A 16604-nucleotide genomic window follows, 5' to 3' on the forward strand; every position below is an offset into this window, starting at 1 on the left:
CATAATGATAAAGATTCGAACTATGTGTTTGTTTATTATTTTGCTTAATCTTATCCTTTAATAAAAAATAAATATTCAATACTTCAAAATTATTAAATAAATAATAAATAATATTAATTATGAAGAACAACTCAATGTCTCGAATTGAAATATATTTTACGACTGCTCTAGACTTTTATTTGAAGATATGATTTGAAATAGAATTCGAATCAGTTGACATAAGCAAGATTTTGTGTTGAGACTGGATATGTGAAGAAATTTGACTCTCACATCATAACGTTTTCTTTTACTTTTATATAGACATAAGCCATTTTTGAAAATATTAATATAAATATTGCCTTTTGAAACGCAAACATAGTATCATTTAAAATCCTTTTATGTCGCCACACTTTGAAAAATACTTTACTATTTTTTTTCAGGCTGGGTGGGATTCCAAAGTATTAGAATTTGTCAACCAAAATCGATCTCTGACTTTAAGACTGAAAGAAATGAATTCGAAAATATGCTAGAATTCAAGATTCTTTCTTGAATGTCGCCAGCACAGGAAACATAATAATCGCTCTGTAAACGTTACTGTATGACTTGTTCGTAAATGAATGGTGATACCGCTGCGATGTAATTTCACTCACTTTTCCCCCCTGTTAAAAGATCCAACAGATTTTACAATTTGAGCTACTTGCTTTGTTTCATTGTATGAATTGATCTTAAATTTTGTCTAGATGTAATTTTCTGACTGAATCTAACGTGAGTGCACTTTAAATTGCAAACTTTTTTCTCATCTAAAAAACAATTCTTCGACTCTATGGCATTTAGGTAATAAAGATTGAATTTTAATTGAGAAGAATTTATTAAAAAAAAAATATATCATTCGCCAGGCTCTACATTCTATTTCAGCGATATGCATTTTTATATATAAAAAAACGATTGGATGTTTTTTTTATTAATTTATTTATTTGCTAAATAAAAAGCAGATTTTTGTCAATAAACACTCAAGAAAAGTTCTTACCCGAGTCTTAGATTCGTAAGAAAATTTCATAGCCGGAGCATCCGGGCTCTTGACTTCTGTTAGATGGCCCATTCTATCGTATGCATACGTTTCGGACAAGGCCCCCTGTTGCCAAGTCGACAATCGGCCCAACCTCTCATAATTCAGGTTCAAAGGCAATCTCGTGTCTGTGGGAAGCCACTGGACAGGCCTGGAGAAACCATCATATTGCACAACAAGGAAGGGTCTTCGGGAACTGTTGTAAACGATTTCACGACCAGCATTCCAATCATATTCAACTGTCAAGAGCTGAGTGTCATTTATCTGGAAATAAAGCTTAAAAATAAATCATCTGGAAATTCAGTGCTCTTACAAAATTAATTTGAAACATTTATGGCTTTATAAAACGACCAAATGGAAATTCTAATTTATTTTCGTAAATAACTGAAAATTAAAGGTGACAAATGACGCACAACCCAATTATTATGCTAGATAAGCAATATTTTGATATGTAGTAAGTGTGAAAAGTGATTTATAGTCTTATAAATAAGTAGGTAATACCGATAGGAAAAGTCTTTCAAACGAAGTATTTTCTCGATTTCCCCATTTTTGCTTTTGGTGCTTACAACTTTTACTACTTATAGTTCTTCCCTCCCAATGAATACTCTCACTAAGAGAGTAAGAGAGATTTAAAGAACTGCGCCGTTAGTTAAAACAAATAATTAGATTTATTAGAATGCAGCAATTAACAACGGCATGAGACTGAGAATTTACCCATCACTGCTGAGGCCTAGCTTTTATACATATATAGAATGTTCGAGAACAATCCAATTTGAATATTTATGAAAGATTTAGAGCCTCCTAGATCTTAGATAAATAATAGATGACATTTTAAATAAAAGAATTGTGCTGACTTTGGATAAAACATCGTGGCTCGAATTCAAAACATGGACTAACCAATCAGAAAGGAGAAGCTCTTCCGATTGACGATTGCTTGCAATTCTGATTTGTGAGGCAATATAAATCTGGTATCATTTTACTTATTTACACACTATCCACGCATGTGGATATCTATCGTTCATTAATACCTCTATAATGCAACTGTTACCTGAATTTCTTAGAATCTGCGACCATAGAGTTGAAATTGTCTTCAAATCATCCTGGTAACAGGGTATGACATGATTTCACATGGCCTTTAATATCGTTGGTACTAATTGCTGAAGTAGGATTTATTGTAATTTATGCCTACTGTCCGTTTCAGGATCCTGAAACTAGCAATTAACGACGTTTGCACTGCGTAAGAGGTGGTACGCAGAAAGGAAAGCGGTTAATACACCTTCTAACTCCGTGAATAATTTGAGTTCACTCTACAGCTAAGCTTTTCAACTTTCTTCTTATAACTTTTTTGAAAAAAATTAAACGCTTCCTGATGCATGCGCAGGAGGGTTTAAAAATAAGAGAATGAATTATTATTATTATTGATTGATTGAATATTAGTGAACAGACTGAAAACACAAATTTATTAGCTTCTAAAATCTAAATTCTTTATCTTTGAAGACTAATTCTATATATGGTTTCATAGAACATCATAAATCGTATTATTATAAACACCTTTGAATATATATTTTTGATAAACACTAAGTATCGAACTCGGAAACTTCCAATAATATCTGACTAATCCTGATTCTGAATATGTTTTCTGAAAGAAAAATTTCTTTTAACAGCATTTTAAGATAAGTACAAATATTTAATCTGAGATTCACAGTTATAGAGATAAAATGCATTAACAAATACTTGTTGTTTTGAAGATGAAGCAACTGTTTCTTCATCAAAACGCAATTTTTCTCAAATGCATATGTTATGAGGAAAAAAGCTTCCACATTCTATTGTTTAAAATTTCACTATTTTGGATATTATATATTCATGTCATTATTCAGTGACTCAATTTATGCCACATTTTTTCTTATCTTTACATATCATACATCATTTTTAATATATACTATTAAGCATTTTTTGTAGCAAACTTGAGGCGTCTATTTAAGCTTTAACCTGTAATTTATACTTATAAAATAAATGCCCTCAAGAGGTTTTCATTATAAGGTTCGAATTTTTTTTAAACTTCTTGAATAATTCAGAAAAGAAGGTAAACATCATTTTCAAAAATTTTCTTGGACGATGACAAAATAGAGGTAGCATAAAAATGCAAAGCTAAAGAAAAAAAATTAAATAAAGGAATAAAGAATGTAAAAAAATGCGGAAAAAGAAAGAAGAAAAAACTTGCGAAACAATGCAACAGCTTCCAACATCCTCGTTAGCTTATAGATTGGATAATTCTTCAAGAAATTCTGGTTTCAATAGTTAATTTTGCCGATCTTGTTTTCTTTTGTTCTAAGGCGCACTTGATCAAAGTCAAGAACACTAGACAACGAGGAAGCATGATTTATACACATAAAAAAACTGGAATGGCTATAGAAAAAGAAGAAAGGGGATGTATAACTGTGCAAGGAAAAAAACTCCCCCGACGGGTACCTCCCTTTGAAGACTTTCTAGAGTGGTGCTACTTGATAACCACACATGCTTGAATGGCACTCACAGATGACTCTTTTGTTTCTATCCAGATACAATTTTTCTAATTTTTTCCACACTAAGAATTGATTAAATCACGACTACTGCATTTTATATTTATTGCAGTCTTGGAAAATCTTTATTTTTTCAGTAGGCAACATTTTTCCCCCCTTAATGATACTGAACAACGATTATGTAACAATCTTACTTTTTTATTCTAATTAAAAGATAAAAACTAAGTCATAAAATCCAAACAAGACTAATAGGTAGAAACCTTTCAGGAAACTACCTATTTTTCTCGTCGCTTTCTTCAGGAATCTGTATTAATTTCGTACGACTGCAATGGCTGGCAAGATACGATTTCCTTAAAATTTATTATCCCTTCTCCTAATCCCTAGAACTCTTTCAAAACCACACCTCAATCAAACATTTGCATTATATATATGAATGGGTTAGTTCTTTGCCCATCTCATCCTATATATATATATATATATATATATATATATATATATATATATATATATATATATATATATATATATATATATATATATATATATATTAAGGCATCAAATCAAAATGAGATTAATGGATAGATACATTTCAGGATATCTATTACAGGGGCTGTCAAGGCTCGATATTCACTAATTTATTATTCCTTTTCGTAGTTCCTACAATTCATTCAAAAACACTCCCCGTTCAAATGTTTGTATTATATGCATTAATAACTTTTTGCCCATCTTGTTTTAAACGCGATAACTAGATTAAATAACGTTGATAACATTTGATCCTGTGAAGGACATATTATAAGGAGCACGAAAGTCGCGGTAGAATTTGTAATTGAGATATCCAACTCAAAATTATAGGAGTTTGATATTTTCATCTAAATTCTTAATTATATAAGATAGAATGATTATTCAAATCAAGTGAATAATTATTTTCTTTCAATAAAAAACTTAAATTATTTTCGATATTTTCAACCCACTTAAAATAAAGAATCGATAATACTACTTTTAGGTAAAGATTTCGTAATGTTCGTTCCAATGTCTTAGTTCGAACTGGTATCATGGTCTCATAGTTGAGCCGCGGAGTCAATCCCTGAGAGTTTCAAAACTCGATTAAAGAAATGACTTGAAGATCTATCATATATTTGAGAAATGTACTTGCACTTCATTAAATAAAAAATCTATCTTAGCTGCCAGAAATTTTAAAAAAAAAAATTTTTGGTTTTTGCATCTAATACACTAAAGTTTATGCTTAGTTTTGAATAATGTAAAGGAACCTTTAAAATATCTAGACATCTAACTCTACTTTTCTATATAATCAATCAAAGTTCATTTGAATGGATTAGATTTCATACATGGATTTCATGAAACACATTCAAAATCACATTATTATTTTCTTTGATTATGTATTTCTAAAGTGCAGTAATAATCGAACCCAGAAAAGCCTGTCAATGCCAAAAATTTATTTGATCGGACATTAAGTTCTTTAGCCAGATAAGGGACGTGCTTTTAGCAACTAGGAGGATGACAGTGATACCCAAAAGTAAAATTACAGGTATAGAAATTAAAGCATTTTATTACTATATACAATTTCCAAATATTTATCTTATCTAGAGCAAACAGTTAAATTATATAAATTCGATACATTTCTCAAATGCATGAAATATGTTACAAAGTATTTTTCTGGCATACGAATTATTCAGACAGAAAGAATTGTTGCTTTCTAAAAAAAAGTCACTTTGAAAATTCTGATAAATGTAGTGTACGTTTAAACTTTGTTAAACTCAAAAAATGTTTATGGCTGGCAGTTTCTTAGCATTTTTTTTTCGTATTTATGATATGGTATTCTATATAGCATTGAGGCCTTATACTTATGACTATTCACAGACAGAGAGATTATTATCAAAAGACACTCATTAAGTATTAGAAAGATGACTTTGGAAGTTAGAAAAAAGAACGAGAGATACAGTAGCAGCTTAGAAGGTTAATTTTAGATATTAACAACTCCATTTCTAAGAAACATGAAATACTGTTTGGAACTGATTTCATAATTCTGAATCGTGGTCTTCTCTTTTCTTCGCCTAATAATAACATAAATAATTCGCCATTTCTACCTAATTTATTTACCTTATAAAAACACTCCTTAGTCTAAATTTCCTGTTATGCCATGGCAAATACATCTGATCCTCAATATCAGACTGAACTTGCACCATAATCATAAACACGGCAGATTTTCAGTGAAATCGGGTTTCGAACTTCAAATTTTCTTCTTTCGAAGCCGAGCTCTTTCTACTAATCCATCCCCATCTTCGAAAGTGGGAGAAGTCATTCCAAGTTGGTTAGTCGGTGATGTGTGGGTTATTATTACAAGAGCCCAGTTTTCACTATACTGACATTCCGAGAGTGTGATAGTCAGGATATTGGTGACTCGTCCAAAGAATTTGGTCAACCAAAATGAAACATGACTGATGATCAAGCAGTAAGCGATCAGAAATGACCAAGGATTAAAACTTGCCATAGAGTTCACTATATATATAATATCTTACTTAAGATAGTTTGAATAAAAAGAATATCAAATTTCTTTTGATTCGTTTATTTTAGAATTTAAGGACTACATTACAATTCAGACGTAATTACTCAACAAAAGACGTGCAAAATGCATATGTGATTCTTACAAAGTGAATATCTGCATCAAAATAATTGATTACAAATTAGAGTTGTATTTACTTAGAGCATTCATAGATTTGTATTGCCCTTAATCATTAACCTGGATACAAAGGCAGACTAGGAATACCTTTTTTTTTTCTGCCTTCAAGTAGTATTTTAAGAAATAATGCTATAGTATAAATAATCGTATAGTTGAAGTTCCATAACAATCTAAGATAATATCTTTATATAGAAAATGTATATTTGTTTATGAGTTTTTATGGTTGAGTAAATTAATTTAAGAACTGCTTGAATATTTAAAAAAAATTGTTTTCAAATTACAAACTTTTACTATTTTTCATTCTTCTGTAATTCTATTTCAATTTGAAATATTATTTTTTAAAGTTATTATATAAATAATAATAATTCATATTTCGAAAACTCTTTTTTCTACTTATTTTAGCTAAAATATTATTCTTTCATAATAAATGCTCATTTTATAAAAGTGACTTTCCTAAGTGAGCTTATATTATAATGCTCAGGTTAGAAATATTCAAGATTACTTTTCGAATTGTAAGTGAAGCATTGGCAGGCATCGTCTAAATATAAAACAGTTTAAAAAAAATCGAGAAAGTTAGATTAAACGAATCTTCTCGGTAACAAATAAAACTTCGGTTCCAATTTTATAAAAATATTGATCTCTACTGAATTCTTTGAACATTTTTTTCTTTCTTTTGTTTCTCTGAAATAGTATAGAAATTTCGAACCGAAAGCAGAGGAAAGTAAACATTTAATATCTGGAGACTTCCATGTTGAATGGAAATACTACTACAAACATTTTTTTTTTAAGATCGACAATTTATATTGAATTTTATTTGACCACGCTAGAAGGATGATTAAAAATGGATCAAACGTTCCAGTTGACAGGCCAGAAGTCGAAATAGTCGTAAGTTCGAATAATGTTTTCGGCATTATTTTACGAAAGAATTATATTTAAGGATTATAATTTCCAACATATAAAACACACAACTTTAACCTATATAGGAAACTTATCAAATAAATGTGAAAAACACGTAATCAATAATTTATTATAGGTACTGTAAATTAAATACGACTGAAATTTGATTATTTTTTGTGGCCAAAATTGCCCAGGTTTGCAAGTCGCATGATGTCATAAATCAGGAAGATAATGTGTACGGACATCAAATCATTGACAGTGATGCGACTTCATAGTCGACGCTTTAAAACAAAAGATGCTTCTTCATACAAATTGATCAAAATTGTAAGGTGTCATTTCGTACTGACGAAGTGATTCCGATGAAATAATGCGCTTATTTTGCTCTAATCTTTATCTATAAATCAATAAATTTTTTAAGTGCCCTTCTAAACCGGTGAAAGTAATAACATGAAGTATCATTCTCGAGTCAATTTCTAGTTTAACTGTAATATTTTCCATGTTTGGAAGCAAATATTTTTAAAGATATTTTATTAAATAAAAAAAAATAAGACGAATTTTTTAAACAAGAATCTTTATTTAATAGAAATCTTTAAATAGCAACAAAAATATTTTCGTTTTTTGCGTATTTCTGACCTTATAGCACAAGCTACGACTAAGAGCAACAAAATAAAATTTGTGAAACTAACGATAATTAAAAAATGAATTATACAAGGATAATATGAGTAATGCGTAAGTTTCAAATATAAATATATAGGCAATTTGAAATACATTTTATGGATTTTATTTCTTGATAACAGGTACAAAAGGTAATTCCTACCGAATATTAAAAAAAAGATATCTAATCAAAATTTTCCATCGTACCTATCTCGATTTCTTAAATACAAATGAGAAGCATAAAATATAAGAATTCATCTTCCAGATGAAGCAGAAATGTCAACATATCCTTTGTACATAAAAACTGTAATCTGAAGTTTTATGTCCAATTAAGATTTTATTTAAAAACAGCTCTGTCTTATTTCTTTTGCAATCAGCGTGCAGAAAAGAAACGTTTAACAACTCTCGTTTGCTCCATTTATAAAATAAATATTGAATCTCGTAATGCTCTGCTCGCACGAACGCACTCACGTGACTGTTCGCTTTGGGAAAGAAAAAAAGGAATAAAGTGGCAGAAAAGGAAACAAAATTCTTTACAAAAATAGAAAATGTCTCAGTGGTTTTCCAGCTTCGGCAATTTCCCTCAAGAAATCACCACTGCTGACGCAATCAAAAAACTGAAAAATCAAGAGAAAAAGTATTTTGCTACGTTTCACTACGCCCGAAAACACTTCCATCGGCGCTTATTGTTTTACGCTCAGTTTAGCAGTTCAAACTTGGAAGTGAAAGAGAGAAAACTTTCCTTTTCTTTTTTGCTTTCCTTTCTGTTTTTACTAAACTTTCTCCCTCTCCCCTTTTAGATCTACATTTCGAGAATTACTTTCCTTTTCCGCTCTCATTGTTATAGTTGGAATGAATTTCCTCTCCAATAGATTTCATGAGTTTCAAGTGGATTTAGTTCGAGAGCTCTCATTGTCGTTCACGCTTTTCAGAGCTGCAGGGGAGTCGCTCGCACGCCTGTGAGAGAGAGAAATGAATTCATGATAAATTAGATGCGAAAGATTGATCCGTATTGGTTACTCAGCAGGACAATTGGCTGAGATTTCTGTATTCATTATCTACGTAAATAATTTCTTGTAACATCGGAAGGACGTTTGATGTGGGAATTGCCTTTTTTGCCAGAATTTAGTAAAATATTACACCTTTGTTTCAACTAATAATATTTATTAACCGTGATAAAATATTTGTCCACATTGACTTCATGAGCTAAAGCAAGGAAAATATGAATCAGCGAAAGAAGGTTACGGGTTTTATAATCTGATTGTAGTCTTATAAGCTCTATTGAAAACAGTCAACTGATGCTTACTTTAGTAACAGTTTACTTACTGTAGTCTTGCAGGCTGTAGATTTCATTTCTTGCACATTTCTAATACTGTTTTCCTATAACCATTCTGTAAGTAGTATATCTAATAAAAGATGAAAGACCAAGTCTATTCCAAGGAGGGTATACCAGAATCAGAATGCCACATTTGGTCTACAAGATTTAATAATATCCTAATAATTTGAGTAGTATAGAAAACTTGCACAGTTTTACAACTAAAATAACCAACTTAAGAAGTGATCTCGGATTTCAATTAGCTGTAATCAAGGAACTCTCAATTCATTCAAAAGAAATGAAAACATCTTCATATAATTGATAGTCCTAAAAATTCATATTACAGGGCGATTCTGTCAAAAACTTATACGTTTCCAATGAAAATTATGTTCTGTGTTTTTAGTAAATGCAGTTTTCTATTTCTCCTCAAATATATCAATGATTCAACTTTAAGTTTTTCTTGGGCGGAGTATATGTGAATGATAAGTATAAAAGCACTAACCACATTTCATTTAAAGTACAAAGTGTATATGGACCTGCGAAAGAAAGAATGGAACCTTGCTGATTGGTTTTCTACTAAAAATGAATTACATTCTATTTGGATTAAACTGTATAAAGTAGAATGCTTAATATGTCGGTATTCGTTATTCATTTTTCAGTGATTTAAATTCCTATCTCCAGGAATTGCTCAGAAGAAATTCTGTGTTTCTAACGAATTTTTTGAATATTTTAAAGGATAAACACATTTACAATTGTTAATTCGATAAGATCAATTTTAATATGGGAAATTTTGGAGAATCGAAACTAGAAACTGTGCATTTGATTAGTATTTTTTTCTAAAAGGGTATGACAGCAGTCAATATAACAGCAGTCAATATAAGAATAAATCATTCATTCTGGTTATTTTCAATAAATTGTTTTAATAAGAGTTTATTTGAAAGACGAAAATTTACATTTATGAAGAGCATACCTATATCATGAGATGCCCTAGAGTAGAATTTTATTTTTATAATAACAAAATGCTCAGGAGTTATTCTTGTAACCTTACACAAAACAATGCATAACATGAAATGAAAAAAATATGTGAATAACTTTAGTTACAGTTAATCAGTTTAACATTAAAATCTTCCTTTTCATTTCTTAATTCCTCTTTATATCCAAAATTTAAATTTATTCTACTAAAAAAAATTAATCGTTGTCATGTGATAAAATAGTTGGAAACAGTACTTCTTTTACCAGAATAAAATATTTCTTCTATTCAAGAATTGTTTATGGATGCATTCACTTCGAAAACGCAGAAAAAATAACTGCTTGCAGTAGAATTGGCTTATTGCCAATTTAGTTTCAGCTAAACTTGAACTCTTCAATTTCAAGATATAGTACATATACAGTCATTATAGAGGGTATAACACATTTCTACGCAGTCTAATACTTTTTCATTTTATTTCATTCTGATTTATAAACCTGTGGATGCACTCAATTCGATGTCTACCGCGTTCCTCTTTCAAGCATTATTCTACCTTTGAAAACAATGCCCTTTCTATGGTGGGAAAGTTATCATGCATTGTAGACATGGGAAACAATATGAAATAGATTCACATTAATTTGTGAAATGTAAAATTTATTTTAAAACAAAGATGAAAAGATGAGCTTTTATTTTAGTTAGCACAAATGAAAGCGAAAAAAATGTAAAAGAAATATAAATTTTAAATCAAAATTGCTAAGTTTTCAAACTTTTTGAACTTTAAAATCCATGCGTTCTTTACAATTGAAATTTTTTTCCCGATAAATCAATTTTCTTAGGCAAAATGATATCTCCCCAGAGTATATTTTTAGATTTTCAAATCAAATCTCCCATTATTCATTATGGCTCTCCTTTGTATTGGTTAAAATTGCTACATGCACATTCAAGTAACATTTGTAGAGCAGGATACAAATGTGTCTAATATATCAAATTGATTTTATTTAGAATCTCATTTTAGCAGCTACATCACATCTCCATTATCGAATCTTTCCATCTTCGCACTTTTCAAAGTACTTATTTTTATAGGACTTAGTGAGTAAGAAATATCACCAAATATATTTTTAAAAAAATGCACTAAAAATGTTTAAAAAATGCACGATTTTATACGTGCATTTAATTTTTAAATTTGTAACTTTTTTTTCTCTTTTATTTGTATTAAACGTCCTGAAACAAATTTATTTCATTGTTCGCGTATTTCATTTTATTTAGAAACCATTACTTTGCAATAATATTCTGAAATTTATTTATTATTTAAAAGTTTTATCCAACATTTTTTCATTTCTATATTTTATGAGATTGAACTCGTTTCTAATACTTTTATATACATGTGAATGAGCCTCATGGCATCCTTTCTTGCATAAAACCTCATGTTTGGCGCAGTATAGCAAACTCTTGCACCAATAAACATTACAAAACCAAAAAATCAACCAATTTTTCGCTTAGTATTAAAATGAACTATGTTACGCAAAATCGCTGCAGAACGAGGGAGCACATCAATTATATTTCAAAATTATAAAAAGGTATGATTTTTTTTGTTACGTAATTGTGTATGAAAATGGTGTCGTCAAAATGCTTTGTTATGAGAAAAATAATTGAAAGTTTTGTTCGCATTAAACAAAGTCGTGTAATTCAAATTCTCTATAGTATGGTTGACACAATTTACAAAGTTAAAATCATTGTTTAAAGTATTTTACATTAAAAATTCTGATTTAATTATCAGTCCTTCATAAATGGATGACATTTCGCCGAGGTAGTAAAATTATGAAAAATTTCAAATGTTCAGGTAATAATACTGCTCTGTTAATACTACGTAAGAAGATAGTACAACTTACCACTAATATCCTTTCAACAGCAGTGATGTTATTATCCTTATACTTTATCTCGTAATTCCATGAGGACACAGTATTTTTGTCCTCTCCTTCAAAGGAGGTCAGCATCAGCGGCACAGGGAACATGCCTGCTTGTACTGGCAGGCTTCCCATTAAAACTGGATGAGGCATGGATTCCCACACTAATCCCTGTTGCCATGGAGTTTCGACTTCAATAACGCCATCCTGGTGAATCGTGGTTTTGACAGCGGACGAACCTGAAAAAGCAAACATCAGAAAATCTATCGTCATAGCAAAGTAAAAATAAATCGCTGTTCCTTTATCAATATTTGCCTACTTCGGGGAAGCGAGGCTACAAAGCTTTCTATTCTAAGGAAGTTCGTCCGTTAATTCACAAAATGTTGCTAGGATTAAACTGAGCAAAAACTTGCTACAAGGAAATATAAGAAAAAGATTAAGTTGCAGGCCCCCTTCTGCATTTCCCTTCCATCCCCTTTTCTGCATAACAGACAAATTGTTTTTATTTGTTTTCTGTTTAAATACTAAGAAATAAATTCATAGAGCCTAGTACCACAATGAATTGATTTGATCTTTATATACAACATTTGTGCAGAATCATAATAAGACACGATATTTATGATGCCTAAGGCAGGAATAAATGAGTTAAAATGCCATCTTAAAATTGTTGAAGATAGTCTGATAAACACTTTATGTTTCTTTGTGACTTTAAATATAAAGACAACAATGACGATATAATTTTCAAATTCTTTTATTTAGCTTATGTTCTGCCCTCCCCCCCCACACCTTACTTATTTCTTTTAATGTTACAGGTTTTGGAAAAGTAAATTTCAAAATTATCAATGATTTCTGGTAATTATTTATTAATTTTTATTTGAATTATTTATTAATCTATGCCAGAAATATTGTGTATGACATCCGAAAAAGCAATCCTAAAATCCTAATCATATAGCAAAACTGAGCTTTAAAAAGTACCAGTTTTCAATAACGTAAAAGTACAAGTGCTGTACAATCGTCCGCAGAAAATATTTTAAAAAGAAGATTAGAAAATAAATTAATATACATAAAATAAAATATTAAATAAAAAAATTCATCAGCATATAGAAGTACCAATAATGAAGCATTTATATGGAAAAAGAGAATGTCAAAAATCTATTCAGAACAAAAATAAAAAATAAGTAAGAAAATAAAAATTAAAAGCAAGAACAATAAAAAAAACTTATAAGAAGCAAAATTTAATTGTACATGGCACCCAAATTATGCGTAAACTAGAAAATGAAATAATTCAAATTTTATAATTTGAAGGCGTTTTAAGGCGGAAACTATTAATTCATAGAGCTTATTTTCAAGTGCCATCAAGCAGGCATTTTTCGATCAATTTAGTATTTTACTTGGAAATGAAATATGAAAATATAACTTAACACCAAAAATAATTGTCAAAAATATTGTTTTTGAAAGCAAATGTAAGAATTTATTTCCAAGCCAAAATTGTGGTAAATAAAATTTTTTTATTTAAGTTTATTTTGGATGCTGCTACCAAATGAAAATATCTTCAAAGTTAAATGATAGACAGTTTACAAAATATTTTATGAGGGTACTTCTTGTTAGAAATTACTCATGGGATTATGAATAGAAAGTATTGGAGATAATTTCTCTGATGATGTGAAAATAGAAACTTATTGATGTTTACTGTACTGAATACTCATGTTTAAACTGTATTATTGCATTTTATCAGCTCTCAAATGCTACAATGTGTGTCTCAAATATTTAAAATCTGCACATTAGTTACTGTTGATATATCCATTTTTAACACAATTCATTACGTTAGATATCGATAACTCCAATACAAAAGACAATGATTCAGTGAAAATTATGATGAATATAACTAATACGGAATTTTACAATCGCCCCTTTAATTTTACATATATTTTACAATTTACTAATAATTTTTAACTTTTATTTTTATGTTTAAAAATCCATGACAGGGAAATGTCAAATTTAGCGAGATAAAAATATTGAAAAATGTGTTTTGCCATACACTGCAACAGCTGATATTTATTATTAAGGAATTTTCTTGTTCATTTAAAATGAATGAATAATCGTAAGTATTTTAAACAGATTTTACATTGGCAATAATGAAATCATCTTACCTAGCATATACGAGAAAAAAATTATTTCTTAGAAGAATCATTAAAAATTAATGAAAATTAATTTCGAAATGGAAAGTTTTCATTAAACGCATTCCTCAAATGTTAGTTGGCAACTTGAACCAACCCATATGTAATCTCTGGTTAATTTATTAAAACGTCCAGACTGACAAAAAAAAAAAAAAAAAAAAGGCTTCAAAATGTTTGTCAGAGGACATATAAGCAAGTTTTTTTGGTAGATCGTAAACTATGAGATCAAGTCTCTAATACATGAAATGAAGATTAAAAGCATTTTTTCTCCTAGTTTTTAATTCCGAAATTGAAGTTTTAGTTGCTGTGGTAGGAATAAAAATAATAATAATAATGAAAAAAAATTGTGCAAGATTGAAAATATGTTTTTCGATATTTTTTTCTCATCACGACGCAGAAGTGTAATTAACGAAAAAACACTACTGTCATAGATAGTTATTAGTTTTATCCCTTTCATGAGAAAAAGAAACAAAACCGCAATTATAAAAAGAACCGAATGTTACAATGCAATGTAGCTGTCGATGTTTTTTAACATTTTGATTTTTTTTTTTTTACTATTTCTTCTGCAGGGTAATTTTTGCTATTTGCCATCCCACCCCCACCATCTACTTAGAACAGATTAAGATAGAGGGATTTTTTTTTTCCTTTCGGAGCATTATTAATTTATTCGCAGCTATGAGCGCAGACCCTTTAATTTCAGGAACCCAAATAACGAGTATAAATTTTCATTTTGATAAAAAAAAGATCCTCCGATTCATTTTTAGCATCTATGTTTAATCTTTATTATTGCTCTCGAAGCTGCTTCCTTATTCAAAGATGGATCTTTCCCTTACAGCTGCCCCCTTCATAGTTTCGAAGCAGGCGATCTTTCGTATTTCTGAAATGATAGAATAAATCACGAGAATCTTTAATTAAAATATTCAATTCGGAAAGTATTCCAGCTACTTCACCGAAATTTTGATATTAAATTAAGAAAAAAATACTATAAAATCTAATAATATCTTTAAAAAGTAATCGCTTTAAATATGTGAGCATTTATAACTATATTCATATTAGAACAATTAACATAATGACTTTTCACTATTTTTTCTATGACAGTAAATATAAATTATTAATATAAAAATAATTGAATTTCAATTTTCTCATATCATATGCATTAAATGAAAATACTTCAAGATTTAAAATGGGAAGAAGGAAATTGAATACAAATATATATATATATATATATATATATATATATATATATATATATATATATATATATATATATATATATATATATATATATATATATATGCAGAGAAATATTCTTTATTTAATTTTAATAACAATTTTATGACACAAATCAAATTATTTTTCCTTTTTTTTCTAACAGTTTACAATTTTATTGATGCCATCCGAAGTATTTAAAAGGTAACTGCCAACATTTAGAATCCCTTCGGCATTTGAAAAGATATTTTAACACATTTAAATTAACTCAGACCATGATATTTGATGAAATAAGTATTAAAATGATACTCCCAGTCAACGACTTTTTTTAATGGACAACTCAGATACTGTAGCAATAAAATTTTATTTACTGCAGAAGAAATGTGGGAAGTTGAATTATACTACATATAATTTTATTCAATACCTCAATGTATTATAATTATTCTCAATGACAATATAAATGCACCTCTCTGTAAGCCACTCCGTGATGAGACAAGGAGGAGATAGAAATTTCCTCTTAGAATGACTTGAAAACGGAAAAAAGAACTTAATCTGTGAGCACAAGATATTCTCCCATGTCTCCACAATGTTGTTCGATATTCTGAATGTCGCACAATACCATACAAAACTGTTAAGCATATTGAGCCATTAGGAAATCTTTCTCTTAATTGAAATGCTCATTTCAATCAACATGTGATCATGTATTACCTCTACACTACATTTTAGAGTTAAAATAAAATCTCATTTGAGTATGATATTTTTTAAACAATTGTACAATGAGTTTTTTTCAGAAAAGCGCATTATAGGTTTCTGTGTGGTTCTAGTGAAATGTAAAAGACTATAAACTGCATTATATACCTAAACATAAATAACGTTTAACTATACTGTCACTACTGTAATGTGAAGTATTGTGTTAGCTATATTTCCAAATTCCATTATATTCTAAGATACAATATACACTATTAAAAAGTAATGCATTCTTTTGTATAAATTTTAATTAGGAAGTGTCTGTTTCTATACCCATGATTAGTTCACAAGTATTTAAAAATGAATTCACATTCTAATTCAATTTTATTTCATTTCATTCTTAAATAAATGTTTTTAATATTATATGTGTATAAGGCCATTGCAAATTCAATCCATATATCACAAAATTGAATACGATATTTTCTAAATATTCTAATGATATATTTCAAAATGGCATTTTTGGATAAGCTTT

General features: G+C 29.1%; 1 protein-coding gene across 2 annotated transcripts in view; it reads right to left on the bottom strand.

The window, feature by feature from the left end:
- The window catches only part of LOC129963242 (teneurin-m-like), a 638728-nt gene that overhangs the window by 20348 nt on the left and 601776 nt on the right, over positions 1-16604 (bottom strand). For both annotated transcript variants that reach the window (XM_056077466.1, XM_056077465.1), the window contains exons 27-28: positions 11985-12238; positions 1007-1309 (exon numbers count right to left, since the gene is read on the bottom strand). In XM_056077466.1, coding sequence (XP_055933441.1) covers positions 1007-1309; positions 11985-12238 — 557 coding nt within the window. The remainder of the gene's footprint in view (positions 1-1006; positions 1310-11984; positions 12239-16604) is intronic.

This window comes from Argiope bruennichi, chromosome 3 (assembly GCF_947563725.1).
Source record: "Argiope bruennichi chromosome 3, qqArgBrue1.1, whole genome shotgun sequence".
Classification (NCBI taxonomy): Eukaryota; Metazoa; Arthropoda; class Arachnida; order Araneae; family Araneidae; genus Argiope; species Argiope bruennichi.